This window comes from Cibotium barometz, chromosome 45 (genome assembly GCF_041138505.1).
Source record: "Cibotium barometz isolate CiBa-2024 chromosome 45, ASM4113850v1, whole genome shotgun sequence".
NCBI lineage: Eukaryota > Viridiplantae > Streptophyta > Polypodiopsida > Cyatheales > Cibotiaceae > Cibotium > Cibotium barometz.
Genome location: NC_141090.1, coordinates 26,775,273 through 26,794,593, shown reverse-complemented (window position 1 = coordinate 26,794,593; position 19,321 = coordinate 26,775,273). Strand labels below are relative to the sequence as shown.

Here is a 19,321-nt window from a genome sequence, read left to right as displayed (position 1 = left end):
TGGGTGGGGGGGATAACCACATAGGTGGTGTCTGTAGTGCCAAGTGGGTTCACCACCACTATGTGATAAAAGGACCAGGTTGCCAGAGCCTCAGGAAGGCTTCTTGATGCTTCCGCATACGGTCAAAATCACCCTGAAGTTTCCCCCACTGGCCGCGGAGGTAAGAATGATGTCGAGCCAGATGCTCCTGATGGACTCCGCTGATAGTGTGGGGGTACCTTCGATGGCTTCACTGCAACGAGCTCCCTAGCTGTGCCATGCGGCAATGTTGCTACAAATCTCCCATCTTTGGCTTGAACTAGGAGTCTAGTGACTAGTTGATGGGACTGGAACTGGCATTGCCGAGATGCGAAGGTGAGAGACCTGAAGGGCTAGTCCCCCACCTTCCTCCTCTTAAGCTAGGACTATCTCGGCCTCAGTGGCTCAAGCAACTGTGTCCCATGTAATAGTATGAGAAGAGGTCTTGTCCATAGTAAAGATGCGAAGAATCCATTGCCAAACTTGCTGAGCCTCTGGGCAATCCCATAGACAATGTTGTTGAAACTTCTGGGGATGTCCACATCTCGGACATGATGCTAGTCTACCTCCAATGGCCAACCATGTGCCTATCGCCGAACTCCTATGTGCCAGCAACCACAAAAAGAGAGTGATCTTCTGAGGTCAAAAACTGTCCCATATCCTCTTCCAGAAATCTGAGAGTGTGCGCGGTGGAAGGCCTTGGGATTGCTAGTGTCCTACTGCTGCCGGAGTGCCCTCGACCTCGGGCATCTGAATCCGATGACCAAGCCGTGCAGTGTATGCAAAAAATGGGGTACTTGGAGTCTCCGCCTTGTCTATCACGCCATGTCCACTCTCCTGGGTCCCATTGGAGGCACATGATGGGCCAACTCTCCCGATTCCATAAACGCCAGTCTCTCTCTGTGGCCACCTTGGTTGGTGGTGGTCAATGTGCCACTCGTGCATGAAATCCGATCACCCTCACCCTCTGTAACGTGCATCCCCTAAAGTCCTTCAAGGAGAGCTCTGCTCTCATTAATCTGCCATGAGGTCCAATCGAAAAGGCGAGCAAGACGGAGCTCTCATCTGCATCATGAACTGCCAGAAGAATATCATGCCTGGTGAATGCTCCCAGCCATTGTGGGGGGATAGGGTCGAGGGTCGGGGTCATCTACTCTGGAGGAATGGCAGAGTTGATGTTGAGGCTGAGTTTGTCCTTGCCCCGAATCCTTGTCAGGCCCCTCCCCTGGGCCGTTGGGGGCAATTGTTTGAATGTGAGCGCATCTCCAAGGGACCTAGTAAGCCCCCCAAGATATGTGGGGGCGAGTCCCTAACATTTGACCACTAGGTAGATATATGAGGGGTTCCAGATCAGGGGTTGTCGGAGACGCTCCTCGGAGGCTTCTAAAGGGCTGGCCTGAGATGATCCCAAGCACATAATAAACTGGCTGCAAATCTGTCCTTAAAAGCTGGGCTAAAGCCACGATTCCGCATCTTCTTGAAAATCCATCTAGTGCTTTGCGGCCAAGGGTGTACGGGCTGAAATCCTGGCTAGGAGGAAGTCCTGCCTAGGCTGGCTGCCTGGAAGAAGGCCTCTACAAGAACAAATAGAATAAGGAATTACTCGACACAATACTGAGTCTAATCTGCTCCCACACAATAGTGAGCCCATGCTTCCTCTTGGTGTACTTAATATATTTCTTGAGAGAACTTCTGGGGCTCAAAATAGTGTGCTTTACAAATATGTTGACTTCTTCAAGAATAGGTTTGCTTCAAAAGTAGCTTGCTTTAAAAATAGCTTTCTCGAGCGTGCAAGCTAAACTATTTCAAAAATAGATGCAAGTCTAAAACCATATAAAAGTGTACATATCTTGAAAAATCAAATATGCACAAGGGAGCTTTCACATGTCCCTAGATAATATATACATTGCTAATAAATATGAATGGCATCCAAAATAAATTAATGGCGCTTGTTGTCACAAAATCGAATATTATTTGTCAACATTTAAAATCGGTCATCTCAAAATATTTTTGACCATCACCATTCTTCCCTTTATTCCCTCATCATTGGGGATACATAGCTGATTATTATAATACATGCATCCTTCATCCAGTTTGTACCCAAGAACTCGACTCATTTCCTGAGGAGTCTTGCTTTCCTACTTCAAAAGGTTAGCAATAGGGGCAAAGAATTTGTCTTGCATGATTTCCTCCTTTTCTTCATTGATCAATGGATTTGACACCACTTCTGCTGAGCGCATCTGCAACCACATTTTCTTTCCCTCTCGGCCAATACTTATCTCAAAATCAAATTCCTGCAGGGTCTGCATCCATCTCCTTTGACGCATGTTGAGATCCCTTTGGGTGAAGATCCACTTCAAACTTTGATGATCTGTCATCAAGGTGAACCTTTGTCCCAAAAGATAATGTCTCCATAACTTCAGAGCATACACTATTGAGAGTAACTCCAAGTCATGGACGGCATAATTCCTCTCATGTAAATTAATCAATTAAAAATATAAACAACCATACGAAACTCATATCATCAAGACGATGCAACCAATACTCCCACGCATGTATGGATTCATCTGCATACGCGTAAATTTAGCTATGGTTGCCTGTATTTCAAAAGGCATCCCAATCTAAACCCGTCTAGGATAATTCATAAAAGTAGGAAACGTGGAAATATATATTCCATGGATTAACTCCAAACCATAAATAATAGAAAACATGGGAATATATATTCCATGAATTGACTCCTCATAACATTGGGACTGGGAGGGGGGGACTAGCGGAGGCTGTCTCTTGGACTGATGATGGGGACAAGCTCTAGAGAGATGTCCAATGTGCGTGCATATGAAGCATTGGCTTGGGAATAGGGGCTTCTCGGAGGCAAGGAAGAGATATGGTGTGAGGCATTGTATCCGGAGAGGCTATGTAGATACGAAGGGATGGAATCTCGGGCATTGTAGATTTTCTCTCCTCTCTTTCAGAGAAGGATAGTGATTCTTCTACAGAGCAGGTGGATGATTTTGTTGAGATATCCTCACATATTCTGGAGCTTCCTACTTTGGCGGCTTCTCTCCTGGCAGTTGCTTCTCCTTCTTATGTTTCAGAGGAGGCATCTTCCACTATCTTGGAACATGTTCCTACTTCGAACCTGGCAAATTCAGCTATCACTGATGATCCGTTTGTTCTAGTGGTTGTTTCATTTCCTTCTTCTTCAGAGGAGGATTCTACTTCAGTCCCGATACCTCTTGCGAATGCAGAGGAGGTGCCACATTTTTCGGAGCCATCTATGGTTCCATCTCCTGAGGGCTTCTCTCTCCAGATTGATCTTCGTGTTTCGTCTTCGATATCTTCTCGATCTTCTCGTGGCTCCTTCTGCAGACCTTCTCGGTATTCAAACGTACCATATCTTCGAGAGCTTTGTGCCTTTTATGAGGAGGTTGTTTCTTCAGACTCTTTGGAGGATTTTTTGCAACGTGCCGAAGTTGGTCCACCCATCTGGTGCTGAAGAGGAGGTGTTGGAAATTATTTCATCCCCAGATGGACTTTCCCATGCACATTCATGCTTGTATCTGGCTCCATTTGAAGCCCCGCATATGCATCTAGGCACTACATATTTTTTGTTGTTTTTTTGCCTATTTTTAGGCATCGTTTCAGATTTTTTATGCATTGTCAGCCAGTCCTCTGATTTGCTACTAGCCGGCCAGCTCTCTCTCCCACCTATATAAAGGTGGCTAGGCTTAGCCTCATTTTCATCTATCTTTTCAACTTCTACAGTGATAGGTAGCATCTACGGGACCTCCCTCATGCTGCTCCACGTGATGTACTACCTTTTCTGGTGATATTCAACAGTGATCTTCTTTTCTCCTTTATGCTTATAATGTTGTACAATTCTTGCAGCATTTCTTTGTGGGTATCTACTATCACAGCATAGTACCCATTCTTTCAAGAAGTAGCATCATTTCATCTCTCTCCATCTTGGAGTTGGCTCATGTATAGACAATAGAAGTAGTCAATAGCCCTTTTGGGAAGGCCTATGGCCTTTGTAACCTTTTTCTATGTACATAATACATATACTAAAAAACAGTCTCTCTCTCTCTCTCACTTACACTCGCACCCAGAGATCATGCTCCAAGGTATTTTTGCCTCGCCATCGCCTATGTATCACATATTACACCCCCATTATGGTACTGGTTGGAGCTAGACAGATCTGCATTGCATTCTTGTATACCCTGCGTATATAGGTTGGAGCTAGACAGATCTGCATTGCATTCTTGTATACCCTGCGCATATAGGTTGCATACTGAGCCTCTAGCAGTAGTGCTCCATCCATCACACCCCCCCACTAGCTCAGTACTTTCATAGTTTATTTCATGTTCATTTTGTCCTTTTTTTTTGGACATCATTGACAATTGTACATTGATTTGTCTCATAGGTCGAGTTCGGCCTCTAGTAGACATTAATACAACTTTCTTTCTTTCTTTCTCTCTCCTCTCATGCGTTTTGCATTAAGGTTCCTACAAGGTGCTTAAGAGTTGTGATTAACCGCATGAAGGCTTCCGCTATGTCACAATTATTAGGTCAAAAAGGCAAAAACAACCTGCACACGACTTTCCATCATATCCCTATGTAAAGGAGATCAAAGGTCATGGAAAGGTAGCAATTAGATAGATCTCTTAGGCATCTCACAGGTGCTGGCAACATAGTTGCCAGGCGTTTCATGAAACACATTTCATAAACATTTGTTTCAATTCCCGGACGTTTCAAAAACATTTCATACAAAGGGGGGGATACAGGCCCCAAAATTCATATATAAGTTTATAATACGTAAAAAATATGTTGCCTTCCGTGTTAAACATGCATCATTTACAGATTAAAACATGTTTACAATTTAAAACTAAAGAATCTGGGTAACCCAGTTACAGTGGGCACCCAACCGACCAATTGGCATAAATAAACTAGCAACATCAAGAATCAAGATCCGGATTCCATCATCAATAATGGCAACTCCTCAAAACTCAAGAAATAATATATAAAGCAGGCTAGCAGCTTGCAGGCAAGAGTGACATAGTCCACAGAGGGGGGGGGGGGAGGGGGCAACCACACAGGTAGTCTGTAATGCCAGATGGGGTCACCACCTCTATTAGTAAGAAAAGGGCCAGGCCGCCAAAGCCCCAAGAAAGCTTCTCGCTAAGACTCCTGAGAGTGGCCGCACCTCGGGCAAGCTGCTAGCCGACCTCCAACCGCCAGCCAAGTGCCAACCGCCAAGAGGGTGATCTTTCTAGGCCAAAAATTGTCCCAAAGCCTCTTCCAAAAATCGAAGAGGAAACGTTGTGAGAGGCCCTATGACTACCAATGTGCTGCAGCTGCAGAGGTGCCATCAATCTCTTACATCTGGATCATGCAACCTAGCTGCACTGAGTATGCAAAAAAGGAGGCATCCAGAGTCTCCTGATCAACGGGATCATGCCAAGTCCACTCTTCCAGGTCCCATTGGAGGCACGTGAGGGGTCGGCACTCCCAAATCCACAGCCGCCAGGATCTCTCCCTGGCCACCTTGGCCGGTGGTGGGTCTATGTGCCAATCCCGTGCATGAAATCCAATCACCCTCACCCTCTGTAAGATGCAGCCACTGAAATCCTTCAAGGGGGGCTCGGATCTCTCTAACCTACCATGGGATCCAATAGAAAAAGTGAGCAAACCACTGCCCTCATCCACTCCGTGAACTGCCACAACGATATCATGCCTGGTAAACACGCCAAGCCACACGGAGGAGGCAGGTCTGGGATAGGAGTCAACCACTCCTAAGGAATAGCTGAGTCAATGTCGATGCTGAGCCTGTCTCTACCCCGGATCCCTGCCAGACCTCTCTCCTAAACCTTTGGGGGTAACTTCTTGTGTGCTTGCCAATCTCCAAGGGACGTGGCAGGTGCTACGCTCAATGTGCCTCATGATACATGAGGTCGATCCCCCAACATGTGGCCACTCGATAAAGGGATCAAGGGGTTCTAGATCAATGGCTATTGAGGACGCTCCTTTGCGGCAACCAGAGCTAGCTGCCTGAGGTGGTCCCAAGCTCGAAGTAAACTCGCTGCAAATCTGTCCTCAAATGTTGGGCTAAATCCGCGGGCCCACACCTCAATGAAGATCCATCTGGTACTCTGCGGCCAAGGGCCCCCTAGACTCGGGGTGCGGGTTGAAATCCAGGCCAAGAGCAAGTTTTTCCAAGGCTCACCACCGGGAAGTCATCCTCTAACAATCAGCTTGCCCAACAGGGCGCGGCTCTGAATAGCGGGGTCAATGATGCCTAGGCCTCCTCTACAATGCGGCTGAATGATCACTCTCCATGCCACCTTGGCCCTGGCAAGCCTCCCATCACACTCCAGCCCATAAGAAATTCCACATCAACCGATGTACCTGACCAATACATGCTCGGGAGAAGGCCCAACAAGAAGTAATGTACCACATGGTGGCAAGGACCTAGTTTGCCACCACCATTCTACCAGCTAGGGAGTGTCTCGCGGAACTCCAATACAAAAGCTTCTTCCAAATGCTCAAAGAAGGGGGGCAAGCTAAACATAACACTACAATAGGCTTCTCAAGCAAAGAAAAGAAGTAGCTCTCGTGTGCTCTAAGCCCCCCCCCCCCCCCCCCCCCCCCCCCCCCCCCGGCGGCACGTTTCTCTGTATGCCCCCCCTGCACCCACCTTCCTCTACCTGCCCCCTCCCCCCCTTCACCGTTTCGCCCCCCTCCCTTGCCGAGCCCGACTGCGCCCCTGCCTTATCCCCCCCCCCCCCCTCACTGCTGTGTTGCCACCGTCCTCGCCCACCTCCTCTATTGCGCCTGCCCCACCCTCCTTCCCTAGCTTGATTGCTGCCCCGCGGACCTTCAAATCCTCGCGACAACTATTGCCGTATTAGAGGCTTCCACCTTGTTTTCAAAATTGTTGGTAGCCGCCCACTCCTCAGATATCACTTATAGGGGAGCCTCATAGGTGAGCCTGCAAAGATCACAAACATTCACCATCTGGGGCGTTGCTACTTCCAGGTGTGGAGTTCGACTTGCCAGCGACGTCAAACCAAATCAAACCGAACCCACCCATCACACATCCAAAAGGTAATTACGGTTGTACTTAATGTCCAATTATGCCCACGTGGCACCATTGTACGGCAAGTGCACAAGACATAAACTACATATCAACAAGATTTCATTGATAGGGCTTAATTATATGCCATCACATTTGTGTGAAGGCATGGCCAATCCGCCACTGATGATGGCACATGGATACTTCTCTTGCTTGTATAGACAGCACAAGGAGGCCTCAGCTCTCAAAAAGGTTTACATCACTTTCACAGGAAGAAAGAAAATCATGAGCGTAGGCTTAGAGAGAGAAAAAGAGATCCTAGTATCCCCTTGCATAAGGACCAAGCTTCACCTTGCATAAGGTCTCACATGCTATCCCAACAGCATTATCTTTTGTGTTATTATCCTAGAAGGACAAATTTATGTGGACTACTTTGAAGTCACAAACTACCATCAACCTCCCAGTGCCCAAGGTATGTATTGATGTCACAAACGTCATGGTCATATGTCATTTGAAGACAAATCCAAGCCTTACAATCAGGTTTCTTTAATAATCTTTGTCAGATCTTGGCACATCTGCGGCTTGTCAGCATTTCCTTGACCTTGGCATCGCTTCCTGAAGACACATGACGGCGGCCTATCGTCCACCTCCCACCATAAAATGGGGAACCACAACACGTCTTGCAATGGCCACCTATCATCTATCCATTTCCCACGGGAAAATAGGTCGCCGCTGGTCCTCATATCCCAGCAGCCATTCCAGACTCTTTTGCTTAAACATACATGTACATGAGCTATTTGAGGTAGCTGACAATCTTTTGCAAGGGTGTCAAAGACACCCATCATACATTGAAAACTCAAGACTCGTTTTTTTTGCAAGCATGCGGCACCCAATTGCTTAGAATGGAGAAAATAAAGCCTAAACAGGTTCATGAAATGTAGTTTGCAATGAAAATGCCTATCATACCGCCTGTATTGAAATTGCTGCCGGGACCCATGATGCGAAGGACACTGGCGTTGAGTCGCGTGGCTGTGAAGACGGCTGCCTGCGATGGGGAGCTGCTGGTGCTGCAGCAGCGAGCGCCGGCCCTCCTGTATGTGCTTTTGCTCACATGGTCGAACTCGCCGTGATGATAGTTGCATGTCTGAGGCCTAGCCAAGTGAATCATGCTTCTCGGGAGGAAACAATCCATTGCTCAAACGGAGGTCGCTCGATTTTGCTTATTTAAAAATCTCAATTTTAAAAAATATCCAGCATTTTAAGCATCTTTGTAAATTCTTAAGAAAACCCTTTAAATTTTGAGGTTGATTTGCTTTACGAAATGTACTCATGAACATTGTGCAAATGGACACCATTTTGTCCACCTACCACAACAAGGATGCAAGGGCACCAAGGGAATTGTAGCCGCCAAAAGAAGGGAATTGTAGCCGCCAAACGGTTAGGTACACTTAGCTTGTGTCCGTTCCAGTGTGGTGTACTACCTCAGTGTTTTAACAACCACAACTAGGGCAAAGGCAATGCTTCATGGAGGATTCAACATAGATGGCCAAGGGACTTTGTGATGTGGTTAAATGGGTGGTTATCATTATCTATAGGAAGGACAACGCTAGCTATACACAAAACATGAGAGTGCACAGGTTTTCTTGGGAATTTATGATGTGGGCTAAGGGTCATGTACTTTTGGTATGAAGTTATAGAGCAGTGGAAGTGTTGATGTGGGAAGCAAATGTATGAGTGTTATGGATGTGAGTTTTGTTATGATGTGTGTGTGTCTAGTGGGACATGAAGAGTGTTTACTTTTAAGGAATGTTGTGATCTATATACCATTCCCTCTCCTTCCTAATACGACAACATCCAGATAAGACAACCAACTAGGCTCAATTCCCCTTTTATAAATGGATATGAAGCCCTTCATATGGTATACCTTTTTCTCCCACGCAATCATTTTTGGTAGAGATGTGAGTTACTCATTGACTTTGCAACTGCTTTGAGTATTATTCTGGTGCCAATCATGGGCTCACTGGAAGATGAAGGGTTGCATATGCTGGCACTACACTTGGATGTAGTGGGCAAAAACATCTAATCGGTTCATAAATTTAGGAATCTCATCCCAGTTAGATGGTTGCACGACTCTTGCCTGCTTGGCAGCCTGAATCAAGCTCCTCATGTGAGCAAGGGCTGTCTCTTTCTAGACAGTTGTGTTCTCATGTGCCCTCTCTTCCTAGAGCCTTTGTTGTATGGCTTCTTTCTCCCTTTTATCCCTTTTTGCCAAGCCCTGAAATTCTTCAATCGTCTTATCTTTGTTCTTCACCTCTACAGCATGTGTTGTCACGTGCATCCCGCACTTGGATTCCACGTAGACATATCTGTACACACAGAAGGTGCAGGACCTACTCTAGTCGTCCAAGGTCAGCAGGCGTGCATTGTCATGCACATGCGTCAAAGGTCAAGTGTACATTGTCCTGCACATGAAATAGTGCCAGTCCACGCTGTGAGTCTCCCTCTGGAATGCTGTCAGTGGTTCTCTGTATCTGGTATGATACTGGATGCTAGACCACTGTGTAGATAGTTAGGGTTTGCATATAGGAACGGGGCCATCCCATTGGGCTACCCCAAGGACAGATGTGTGGGCATGGGGGAGGTGTAGAACCACCCCATAGGGGCTAGGAGGCCTTGGCTGTCGCCACCAGCCATGGGATGGGCTGGAAGGGCTGTAGGCCAATCCTAAGGCCCTTGGACAGGCCCAATAGGGTATCCAACCCTGAGAGGGCTGTCAGCCAGGTGTGGGGCAGACCAAACAGGCTGCCTAGTATAGCCAAAAGCACAAGCGCATGATGGGCAACACCCTATTATGTGATGCGCAGCTTTTTTAGCATTAAATGCTGAATATTCTAGTTGTGGGACTATTTGCAGTCAGCCACCTGGGTTTTAGACAGCCAATAAGTACCCTGGAGGGGTATAAATACCCATGGCATAGATTCAGTCCATTCATCTCATATTTCACCAAGTGCTGAAGCTAATCAAAGGGCCAAGACAACCAAGGATAAGCTAACACAGAAGGAGTGAAGGATTGAAGGTCAAGGGCAGAGGATTCTCCTCAGCCAAGAAGGTTCAGGTTCAGTCTTTTATTTCAATTTTGCATCATTCTAATAAAAGCAAATACACCATTTGTGGTGGGGGCCCTACAAAGGGTATTCGGGACCCAATATTGTGTCCCTCTTCTCCCTCTCTCTCTCTTTCTATTTTTTTGCACATCTACATTCAGTTTTGTGCGTTAATTTCGTCGCGACAAGTGTGTTGATTTCTGAGCATTGAAGTTACCGATCTCCCCTGAAGCTTCCGCATGTTACAGTGGTATCAAAGCCTACTTCAAGTGTAAAGATTCAGCAAGAAACCAGAATTTTTTTTTTCTCGCTCATGTGGTTGGTTTTCAGACTCCGTGGACCACCCCTTTCGGAGTGACTCCTATCCCTCAAAGGACAATTGGTTTTTAGCCTCCAGAAGCCTCCGGAAGTCTCCCGCACACACATAGTGGATGGTCAGATTGCGCTCCAGAAAGGAGGTGCGTTTTCCTACTATGGCGACTTGACGAGACGAGAGAGACCAAGAACCTTGGGACCAAAGTGCACCAGGCAACCCAACTAGGGCATCAAGCATGAGTGTTAAAGAGATGTTCCAACAGATGATGCGAGCAGACCAAAGTACCAAGTTGGAAGAGCAGAAGGCAAAATATCCTCTACATAGGGACCCTCTCGAAGGGTCACAACCGTAGCTGAGTTCGATGCTTGAGTTGCAGATGCGTGCATTGGAGATCTGACAACGTGAAGATGAAGCCATGCGACACGTGGAACATGAGCGTTACCTTGTGGCTTTGGACGCAAGATTGACACCAGCGGCTTCCTCGAATCATTTTCCCGAGAAAATGAATTTCAGTAATAGTATAATGGTAAACTCGACCCCACAACTCTTTATTCATGGTTGCATCAGTTTGAAGCTTACTTTGCCGCAATGAGAAAGAATGATACTGACAAAGTGATCTTAGCCAGTTTGGTACTTGGAAGGTGAGGCCATTCCTTGGTGGACCCAATGGGCTCATGCCCACACCACATTAGGTATGGCAGCTTATGTTTGGGACGAGTTTGTCCTCGACCTTAAGCAGCGGTTTCTACCGCCGCATTACCTTGAGCGACTCGAAGATGAGTTCAGGGGAGAGTGTCAGAATGCGCAACCAGTCCTTCAATTTGCCAATATAATTTCAACCTTATGTTTGCAATTAGGCTTATCTAATACTATAGACAAGAAAGGGTAATTTTTGTATGGCCTTGACACACAAATCGAGTAGGAGGTGCGTATGTTTAGGCTAGCCACCTTCGAAGATGCACTCTCGCTTGCACAAAGTGTTGAAATGAAGCACAATGGTGGCAAGCCCAAGACTTCCTAGCCGGCTACTCCCAAGGATACCGCCTCCTCAGGGGGAAAAGGCTAGAACCAGACGGGGTCTTCCCCAGGACAGAGTACGAGAGCCTTTGGCTCCAAGAACTCGAATAATGCGTCCAAGCTTACTCCAGACCAAAAAGCGGAGGCAGTCAAGACATGTGGCAAGTTGAGTGTTGAGGAGATTACTCAGTACAAGAAGGAGGGTAGGTGTTTCTTTTGTCATACACAAGGACACACTTCTCAGGAGTGTCCTAAGAAGACTACCGCTCCAAAGACTGCCACCTCAACCTCCACAGCTTTCGTGTGGTGAGCCCAGCTACAACATAGACCCCAGTGGCTGTCCCTAGTTCTTCAAATCCCAATTCTTCAGTTGGAGCAATCATTAGCCGGGAGCTCGAAGATAAGAAGAAGGGCACCCATGACTAGGAGTATAAGCGCAACAAATTGCTCAAGACCTTTGGCTACATAGGTGGCCAGAGAGTCGTTGTCTTGTTTGACAGCAGCACGGAGGACGTGGTCACGGAATAGGCCGCTCGGCGTGCCCATTTCTCCCTGACTTCGGTGGACAAGCAAGTTGAGGGTTTTAGCACAGGCATGACAACGAGTGTCAAGTATGAATCTCTAGGTGCTAAATTGGTTATTCAAGGCATAGAATTTGTGCGTGATTTTATGGTTTCCCCTCTTGTAGGAGCATACATAATATTGGGCATTCAGTGGTTTCACAAGTTCCTTCCGGATGTCAAGTGGGACAAGCACACTTTCCAGATTAATCAGAATGTGTCAAATGCCCTAGTGACCATTAAGTGTGAGCCAGGGATTCCGAACTTTGCACTTATAAGCCACTTGCACTAAACGAGCAATCAAGAAAGGCACACATTATGCGATGATATACATCTAGACTGCCCAACCGGTGGCCAATGCTTCCGAGAAGTATTTGGCTCTCCATGAAAAGTTCCAAAAGATTTTTCTTTGGGACAGTCTCCCTCCCCAGGTCCCCCTGTCTAGATCGGAGGACCACAAGATTGATCTCCTCCCAAGCTCGAAACCCCCGAGAAAGTTTCCATATCGCCTTTCCAAGGCAATGGAATCGGAGTTGGACCGCCAACTCCAAGAATTGTTGCAATCTGGCTTCATCTACCCCAGCATGTCGCCATTTGCAGCATCGATCCTTTTTGTCAAGAAAAAAGATGGGTCTTCTCGTTTGTGTGTCGATTATCTCAGGCACTCAATAAGCTGACTATCAAGAGTAGATTCCCGATGCCTCGAATAGATTATACTTTGGAGAGGGTGAATGGGACTAAGGCGTTCTCGCCATTTGCAGCATCGATCCTTTTTGTCAAGAAAAAAGATGGGTCTTCTCGTTTGTGTGTCGATTATCTCAGGCACTCAATAAGATGACTATCAAGAGTAGATTCCCGACGCCTCGAATAGATTATACTTTGGAGAGGCTGAATGGGGCTAAGGCGTTCTCGAAACTCGATTTAAAGAGTGGGTACCACTAGGTGAGGATTATGGAGGGGAACATCCAACATCCCCAAGACAGTCTTCCGTACGGAACGGGCCCACTATGAATTTGTGGTGGTCATGCCTTTTGGCTTGACAAATGCCCCAGCCACATTCAACCGCATGATAATGCGTGTGTTCTGGGAATTAATTAGAAACTATGTGTTCATATTTATGGATGACATACTAGTATTTTCAGCATACGATTGAGCAGCATGATATTGATATGGATAAAGTCCTGAAGTTGCTAGAAAGCAACGAGCTCTACGTCAATGAGAAGAATTTGAAATTTTATTTGTTCGAGGTTCATTACCTTGGATATATAATTAGTGCAGAAGGCATTCAACTTGATCTGGCTAAGGTGGCCGAGATTGTCAATTGGGAAGTACCTCATACTGCTTATGACATCAAATCCTTTGTGGGTATATGCTAGGCATACTCCATCCGCATAGACAAGTTTTCTGACCTCTTGGCGGATCTCACCGATCTGCTAAAGGGTGTCAAGACAAGAAGGCAACGGATTCGAATGACTCCACGAGCATTGGAGGCCTTAAAGAACCTCAAGGTGGCTTTATCACAAGCACCTTGTTTAGCACTTGCCTCGTATGGGAGGAGCCATTTCAGGTGATGTGAGTAACATCGCAATTGGAGGTGTCTTACAACAGAATGGTCATCCCAGTAGCTTACATGTCTCGAAATTTACTACCCGTAGAGAAGAATTACTCAGTCTACGATTGTGAAATCCTCGCAATAATACAGGCCTTGAAACATTGGAAACATCTTTATGGCCGTGACTTTGAGGTTCGCACTGACCATCATACATTACGCTAAATTCAAACAATGCCAAGTGCACAATGGAGTGATCGACGACACTGCTGGAGCCAGATGTTCCAGCAATTTGGTGGTATGATTGAGTACCTTCTAGGAAAGGCCAATCTAGTGGGTGATGCTTTGAGCAGGAAGGGACAAGTGACTTTGATTCAGACCACTAGACTCAACCTTGTTGTGGTACGTGACTAGATGATATGAAGCACACATACGCGGATTCCGAGGAATTCGGTACACAGTGGGAACAGACATTGGATGCCACAGGACCATGCCACTTTTTGATATGCGATGGTTGGCTTTTCTACAAAGGCCGACTATGTGTCATGAAGTCGTTCAGGGCAGCTCTTCTCCATGATGCCATTATTGGTGGTCATAGGGGCATGAATTGGACTTTGGGGAGAAATTGGAATGGCAATATTATTGGCCAAAGATGAGGCGAGATGTGTTTTCATATGTACAACACTGTGATATTTGTCAAAAGGTGAAAGCTCCTCGCGTGGGAAGAAGATAGGATTGTTACAACCCTTGCCAATTCCTGAGAGACCTTTCCAAGATGTTTCGATGGACTTTGTCATGAATTTGCCTCCCATTCCAGGTAAGTGTAATACTTAGTGCTTGACTATAGTTGATAGATTTAGCAAATTTGTTATGCTTATTCCATGCAGGGCCAATGTGACCGCCAAGGATGTTGCCCAGTTGTTCATTCGGCATTGGTACTCGATTGGTGGGATTCCTAGGACCATCCTGTCAAACCGAGATGCCAAGTTTACCAGTCAGGCCAATAAAGTCCGAAGGGATATGAAGCTTTCGGAAGGGGATTGGGTTTTTCTTCGGATTATGAAGCAAAGGTTGAAACATGTGGGCAAGCGATGCCAAAGTTGTCTTTCAGGAGCTTCGGGCCTTCTCCCATCCAAAGAAAGATTAACGAGGTTTCAATGAAGTTGAAGCTACCTCCGAGTTGGACAATGCACGATGTGTTCCATGTCAGTTGGTTAAACCATATGCAGGTCCGATCCCTTCAGAAAAAGACGAGGTGGAGCCAGATATCATTGATGAAGCTGAAGTTATGGTTCCAGAACAGATCCTTTTGCACCACTTCAAGCACGGCTCAGGCCGAAGGCAAAGATAGTTCCTTACAAAGTTTCAGGATCGAGGGACCCACGAAGCAGTATGGCTTGACAAAGAGTTTTTCGACGACTATCCGGCATTATTGACAGATTATTTGGAGGCTATGCAGCTTCCGTCAAGTTAAGCAGAAGGAGATGTTACATGCATCCCGCACTTGGATGCCACGTAGACATATTTGTATAGAAGGTGCAGGACCTGGGGTGGAAAACTAGTCCCATGTGAGCCCAGTTCGGGGTGAGTCAGCCAAGGTCCCACTCCAATTGTCCGAGGTCAGGTGTGCATTGTCTTGCACATGCGTCCGAGGTCAGGTGTGCATTGTCTTGCACATGCGTCCAAGGTCAGGTGTGTATTGTCCTGCATATGAAAAAGTGCTAGTCCACGCTGTGAATCTCCCTCTGGAATGATGTCAATGGTTCTGTGTATCTGGTATGATACTGGATGCCAGACCACTGTGTAGACAGTTAGGGTTTGCATATAGGAACGGGGCCAGCCCATAGGGCTACCCCAAGGACAGATATGTGAGCATGGGGGAGGTGTAGAACCACCCCCATAGGGGGCCAAGAAGGCCTTGGCTATGCCCACCAGCCATGGGATGTGTTGGAAAGGGTTGTAGGCTAGCCCTAGGGCCCTTGGACATGCAGCCCACAGGGTATCCAGCCTTGAGAGGGCTGTCGGGGGCCACGTGTGGAGCAACCCACACAGGTTGCCCAGCAGCCAAAAGCACAAGCGCATGATGACCAGCACCCTATTATGTGATAAGCACCTTTTTTGCATCATTAAATACTGAATATTCTAGTCATGGGACTATTTTCAGTCAGCCGCCTGGGTTTTAGACAACCGACCAGCACCTTGGAGGGGTATAAATACCAATGGCATAGATTAAGTCCATTCATCTCATATTTCACCAAGTACTGAAGCTAATCAAAGGGCCAGGATAGCCAAGGATAAGCTAACATAGAAGGGGTGAAGGATTGAAGGTCAAGGGCAGGGCAGAGGATTCTCCTCAGCCAAGAAGGTTCAGGTTTAGTCTTTTATTTCAGTTTTGCATCATTCTAATAAAAAAACACACCATTAGTGGTAGGGGCCCTATAGAGGGTATTCGGGACCCAATGTTGTGTCCCTCTTCTCCCTCCCTCTCTCTCTCTCTCTCTCTCTTTTTTTCTGCACATCTACATTCAATTTTATGCGTTAATTTCGTTGTTGCAAGTGTCCTGATTTCTGAGCATTGAAGTTACTGATCTCCCCCAAAGCTTCTGCATGTTAGAGTCTTTCCTTAATGCCTCCACCTACTCTTGTCTTTTCTTGAGCTTTTCCCTGGATGCCTTTAGCTGTTTTGCATGCATTTTTCTTGTGGCATCCAGGTGATCATGCATGTTCTTTAGATCGGCATGGGCTATCGTTAGAGCGACGTTTAACTCATTGACCATCATTTTACCTCCTCTTCCTCTTGTTTTCTTCGTAGTAGGGGTTGTGGATTCCACTTCCTTCTTGAGGGCTTTTATTGTGAACCCGTCTTGCTGTTGTTGATCCTTGAGCTCCTCCACCAGGCCCTCTAGTTCTTCAATTTGGGCCCTTAGTGTGGCCTCATCGCCTACCTTCTCTTCCAACTTCTTTGTGGCCGCCCAAGCATGCTCTTGCAGCTCATCATTGGGGATCATATCCATTGATGATTCTTTGTACAATACCAGGCATTCTCTCACAGCTCATCATCGAGGATTATATCCATTGATGATCCTTTGTACATTACCAGCTCCTTTCCCTTCCCCTAAGGCTACTCATGCACCTTCTTCCCATCACCTTTAAGCAAGGTGAATCTTTTCTTCCATGCTTCTAGCTCCATTCTCAACTATTCATTTTGCACTTAGAGCTCCTAATCTTTGCCAGCACCTACTCCACTAGGTCCTATGTCTTTGTCCCCGCTTTTGTAGGATCGGATCCTATCACTTTTTCCGTTTCCAGATCCTCCCATCCGGATTCCTATCTCGATCCTCGAAGGGAACCATTTGCCTGCAAAGTAGGTGTGGGGGGTTGCATTGCCGTTTATTAGCTTCTTCAGATACTCACCCCACACCTCCTTTAGGTCTTCCACTATGTGGCTTTCCCATTGTTCCATCTTTTCTGCCCGCCGCTATCAACTTCTTCAGATACTCATCCTCCACACCTCCTTTAGGTCTTCCACTATGCGGCTTTCCCATTGTTCCATCTTTTCTGCTTCTAGTTCGTACACCTCTGGGCACTCCTTAACGTCTAAAACTGCCAGTCTTGCTTCCGCCTTGACTAGCTCCACTTTGTCTTTGTTCGCTCTGGGATGCACCTCTCTTATAATTTTGATGTGCTCTTCTCTGATTAAAATGATATGACCCGTAGCCCTTGCTTGGCTTTCCTTGGCCCTATCCTCTTCTTTTAGCTGCATGTTTGCCCCTGATTCTTGGCCAAAGCCCCTTTTATCATTAGCATTTCTCTTTTTGTCTTCTTATTCTCCTTCTAAAGTCCCTTCTAGAGTCCCAGTAGCTGTCTTTGCATCTCCTCCATCTTTCTTGCTTCCCTCCTTCTTCTTCTTTCCAACTCCTTGTAGGGGTTCCTGCTCCTGCTGGATCCTCATGGCTTGGATGATGTCTTCATGTTCCCTGACCACCGCATGTAGCTTGGTTAACTCCTTCATTCCTTATGCTGTACACCTTTGTAAATAATTGAGGCATCCCTACACCTAATTGAGGCATCCCTACACCTAAGGATTCCGAAAACCTTGCAGGGCGGGGTGCAGGGGGCTTCGCTTGTGCTTGATCTAGACGCAGGGCTTCAGTGATCACAATTTCTTGTTGTGCATGTTCCACGTGCAAGTGTTCTGTGTTTGCGGTCTCTTACAATGCATGTTCTGGATGCGCGATTGTTGTGAGGCTGATGTTTCCTGCTGCTAGTCTTCCAGCTTCTGAGTAAGAATTGACTTGTCGATAATATCAGCGAAGTCCTTCTTTAACTTCTTACTGCTTTTCTCTTCTCATGTCTTTCCCTTCTTGCCTTTCTTCTTTTCCCTGAACGTAAAAATTTTCTTCTTTTCGGACATTAACTATCCCAAACTCCCTTCCTACTAGGGTTTTGCCTCTGTCTCCTCCCTGCGCCCTACGTCCTCTTTGTTGCTTACTTCCTCCTTCCGGCTCTCCTCCTCTTTTTCAGCTCCTAGTTATGCTTTGAAGAGTGCTATTAGGTAGGTTCCAAGCTTTGTCTTGGTGTTTGGGCAGGTGACCTTCCCAATCTTGTAATTAAGGGGGCTTGATTTTGAACATAAGGGAAACCCATGGGCATGGATATGGCCGAGCAAGTATGAGGGCCCAACATTAATAAGTGTGAAAAGATGGGGAAAGTATATAAGTCAACAAATTGTAATTAGGGACATCCAATCATTTTTACTAATCAAATCATACTTCTTGGAGCTCCAAGCTTCCATGGCTATGGTGGTACTCCCTTGAGTGCATGTGGTACTCCATCATGAGTGCATGTGGTACTCCATTATAAGTGCATTCTCTTTCTCTTTCTCCCCATCATTACAGTGGTATCAAAGCTTTGTCTTTGATCCATTTTCATCTTAGTCTCAAGAAAAATTTAGGAATTCTTGATCTTCTTGAATTTCTTGATTTTCTTGATCAAGAAATTGAACATGTGTGATCTTGTTGAAGGGAATTGATCTTTCTTGAGTGGTATTAATCTTTTGATTCTTCTTTCCCTAAGCTTTTAGGGCCATGGGTAGTAAAGGACCAGATTATGAGGGAGCTACCACTAAATTTTAATCTTGGGACCAAAATTGGGGGAAATCTATTAATCTTGATTAGGGAGTTAATCAAGATGTTTTACTTCCTCTTCTCTTTTCTTGCTTGATCTTGAAGGGAAATAGCTCATCATTTTGTAATGGATCTGTAGCATTGACTTAGGGATTTTTGAGGAATCATCTTGACCTTCACAAGAACCCTTCTATGTTCATTTTGATGGAGAAATTTGTTGGTCACCATTCTCTGATTTTCGTTTAGTTTTGGAGACCAAACTAGAGAGATGTGTTACCATTGCTTGGCTTTAGGATTGGGGAGGTAGGATATTTTGTTTCGAGCCATATCTCACAACTGTACGCTACTGCCTATGAAGGAACTATGCGCTACTGGTCGAACGAGCTGTGCACAATTTTTGGTGATTTGGAACCTAATCAAATGTATAAGAAGCTTATGAGACTTAATAAGCTTAATAATGTTAACTTTTTTGGTGAATGTTGTGCGTGGCTGCCCGTGAGAAACTGTGCGCTTTCTCCATTGATTCAGCTATGTGAAGTTGCAATTTCGACTCACATCT

The 19,321-nt window shown here is 46.1% G+C and overlaps 1 protein-coding gene across 2 annotated transcripts in view; it reads right to left on the bottom strand.

The window, feature by feature from the left end:
• Positions 1–8,309, bottom strand: part of LOC147612572 (uncharacterized) — a 66,733-nt gene extending 58,424 nt beyond the window's left edge. Inside the window, exon 1 of one of the 2 annotated variants that reach the window (XM_086783190.1) lies at positions 8,057–8,309. In XM_086783190.1, the coding sequence (XP_086639316.1) occupies positions 8,057–8,282 (226 nt within the window). In that variant the 5' untranslated portion in view covers positions 8,283–8,309. The remainder of the gene's footprint in view (positions 1–8,056) is intronic. The other variant, XM_086783191.1, reaches the window with a different exon arrangement.
• Positions 8,310–19,321: the final 11,012 nt, after the last annotated feature.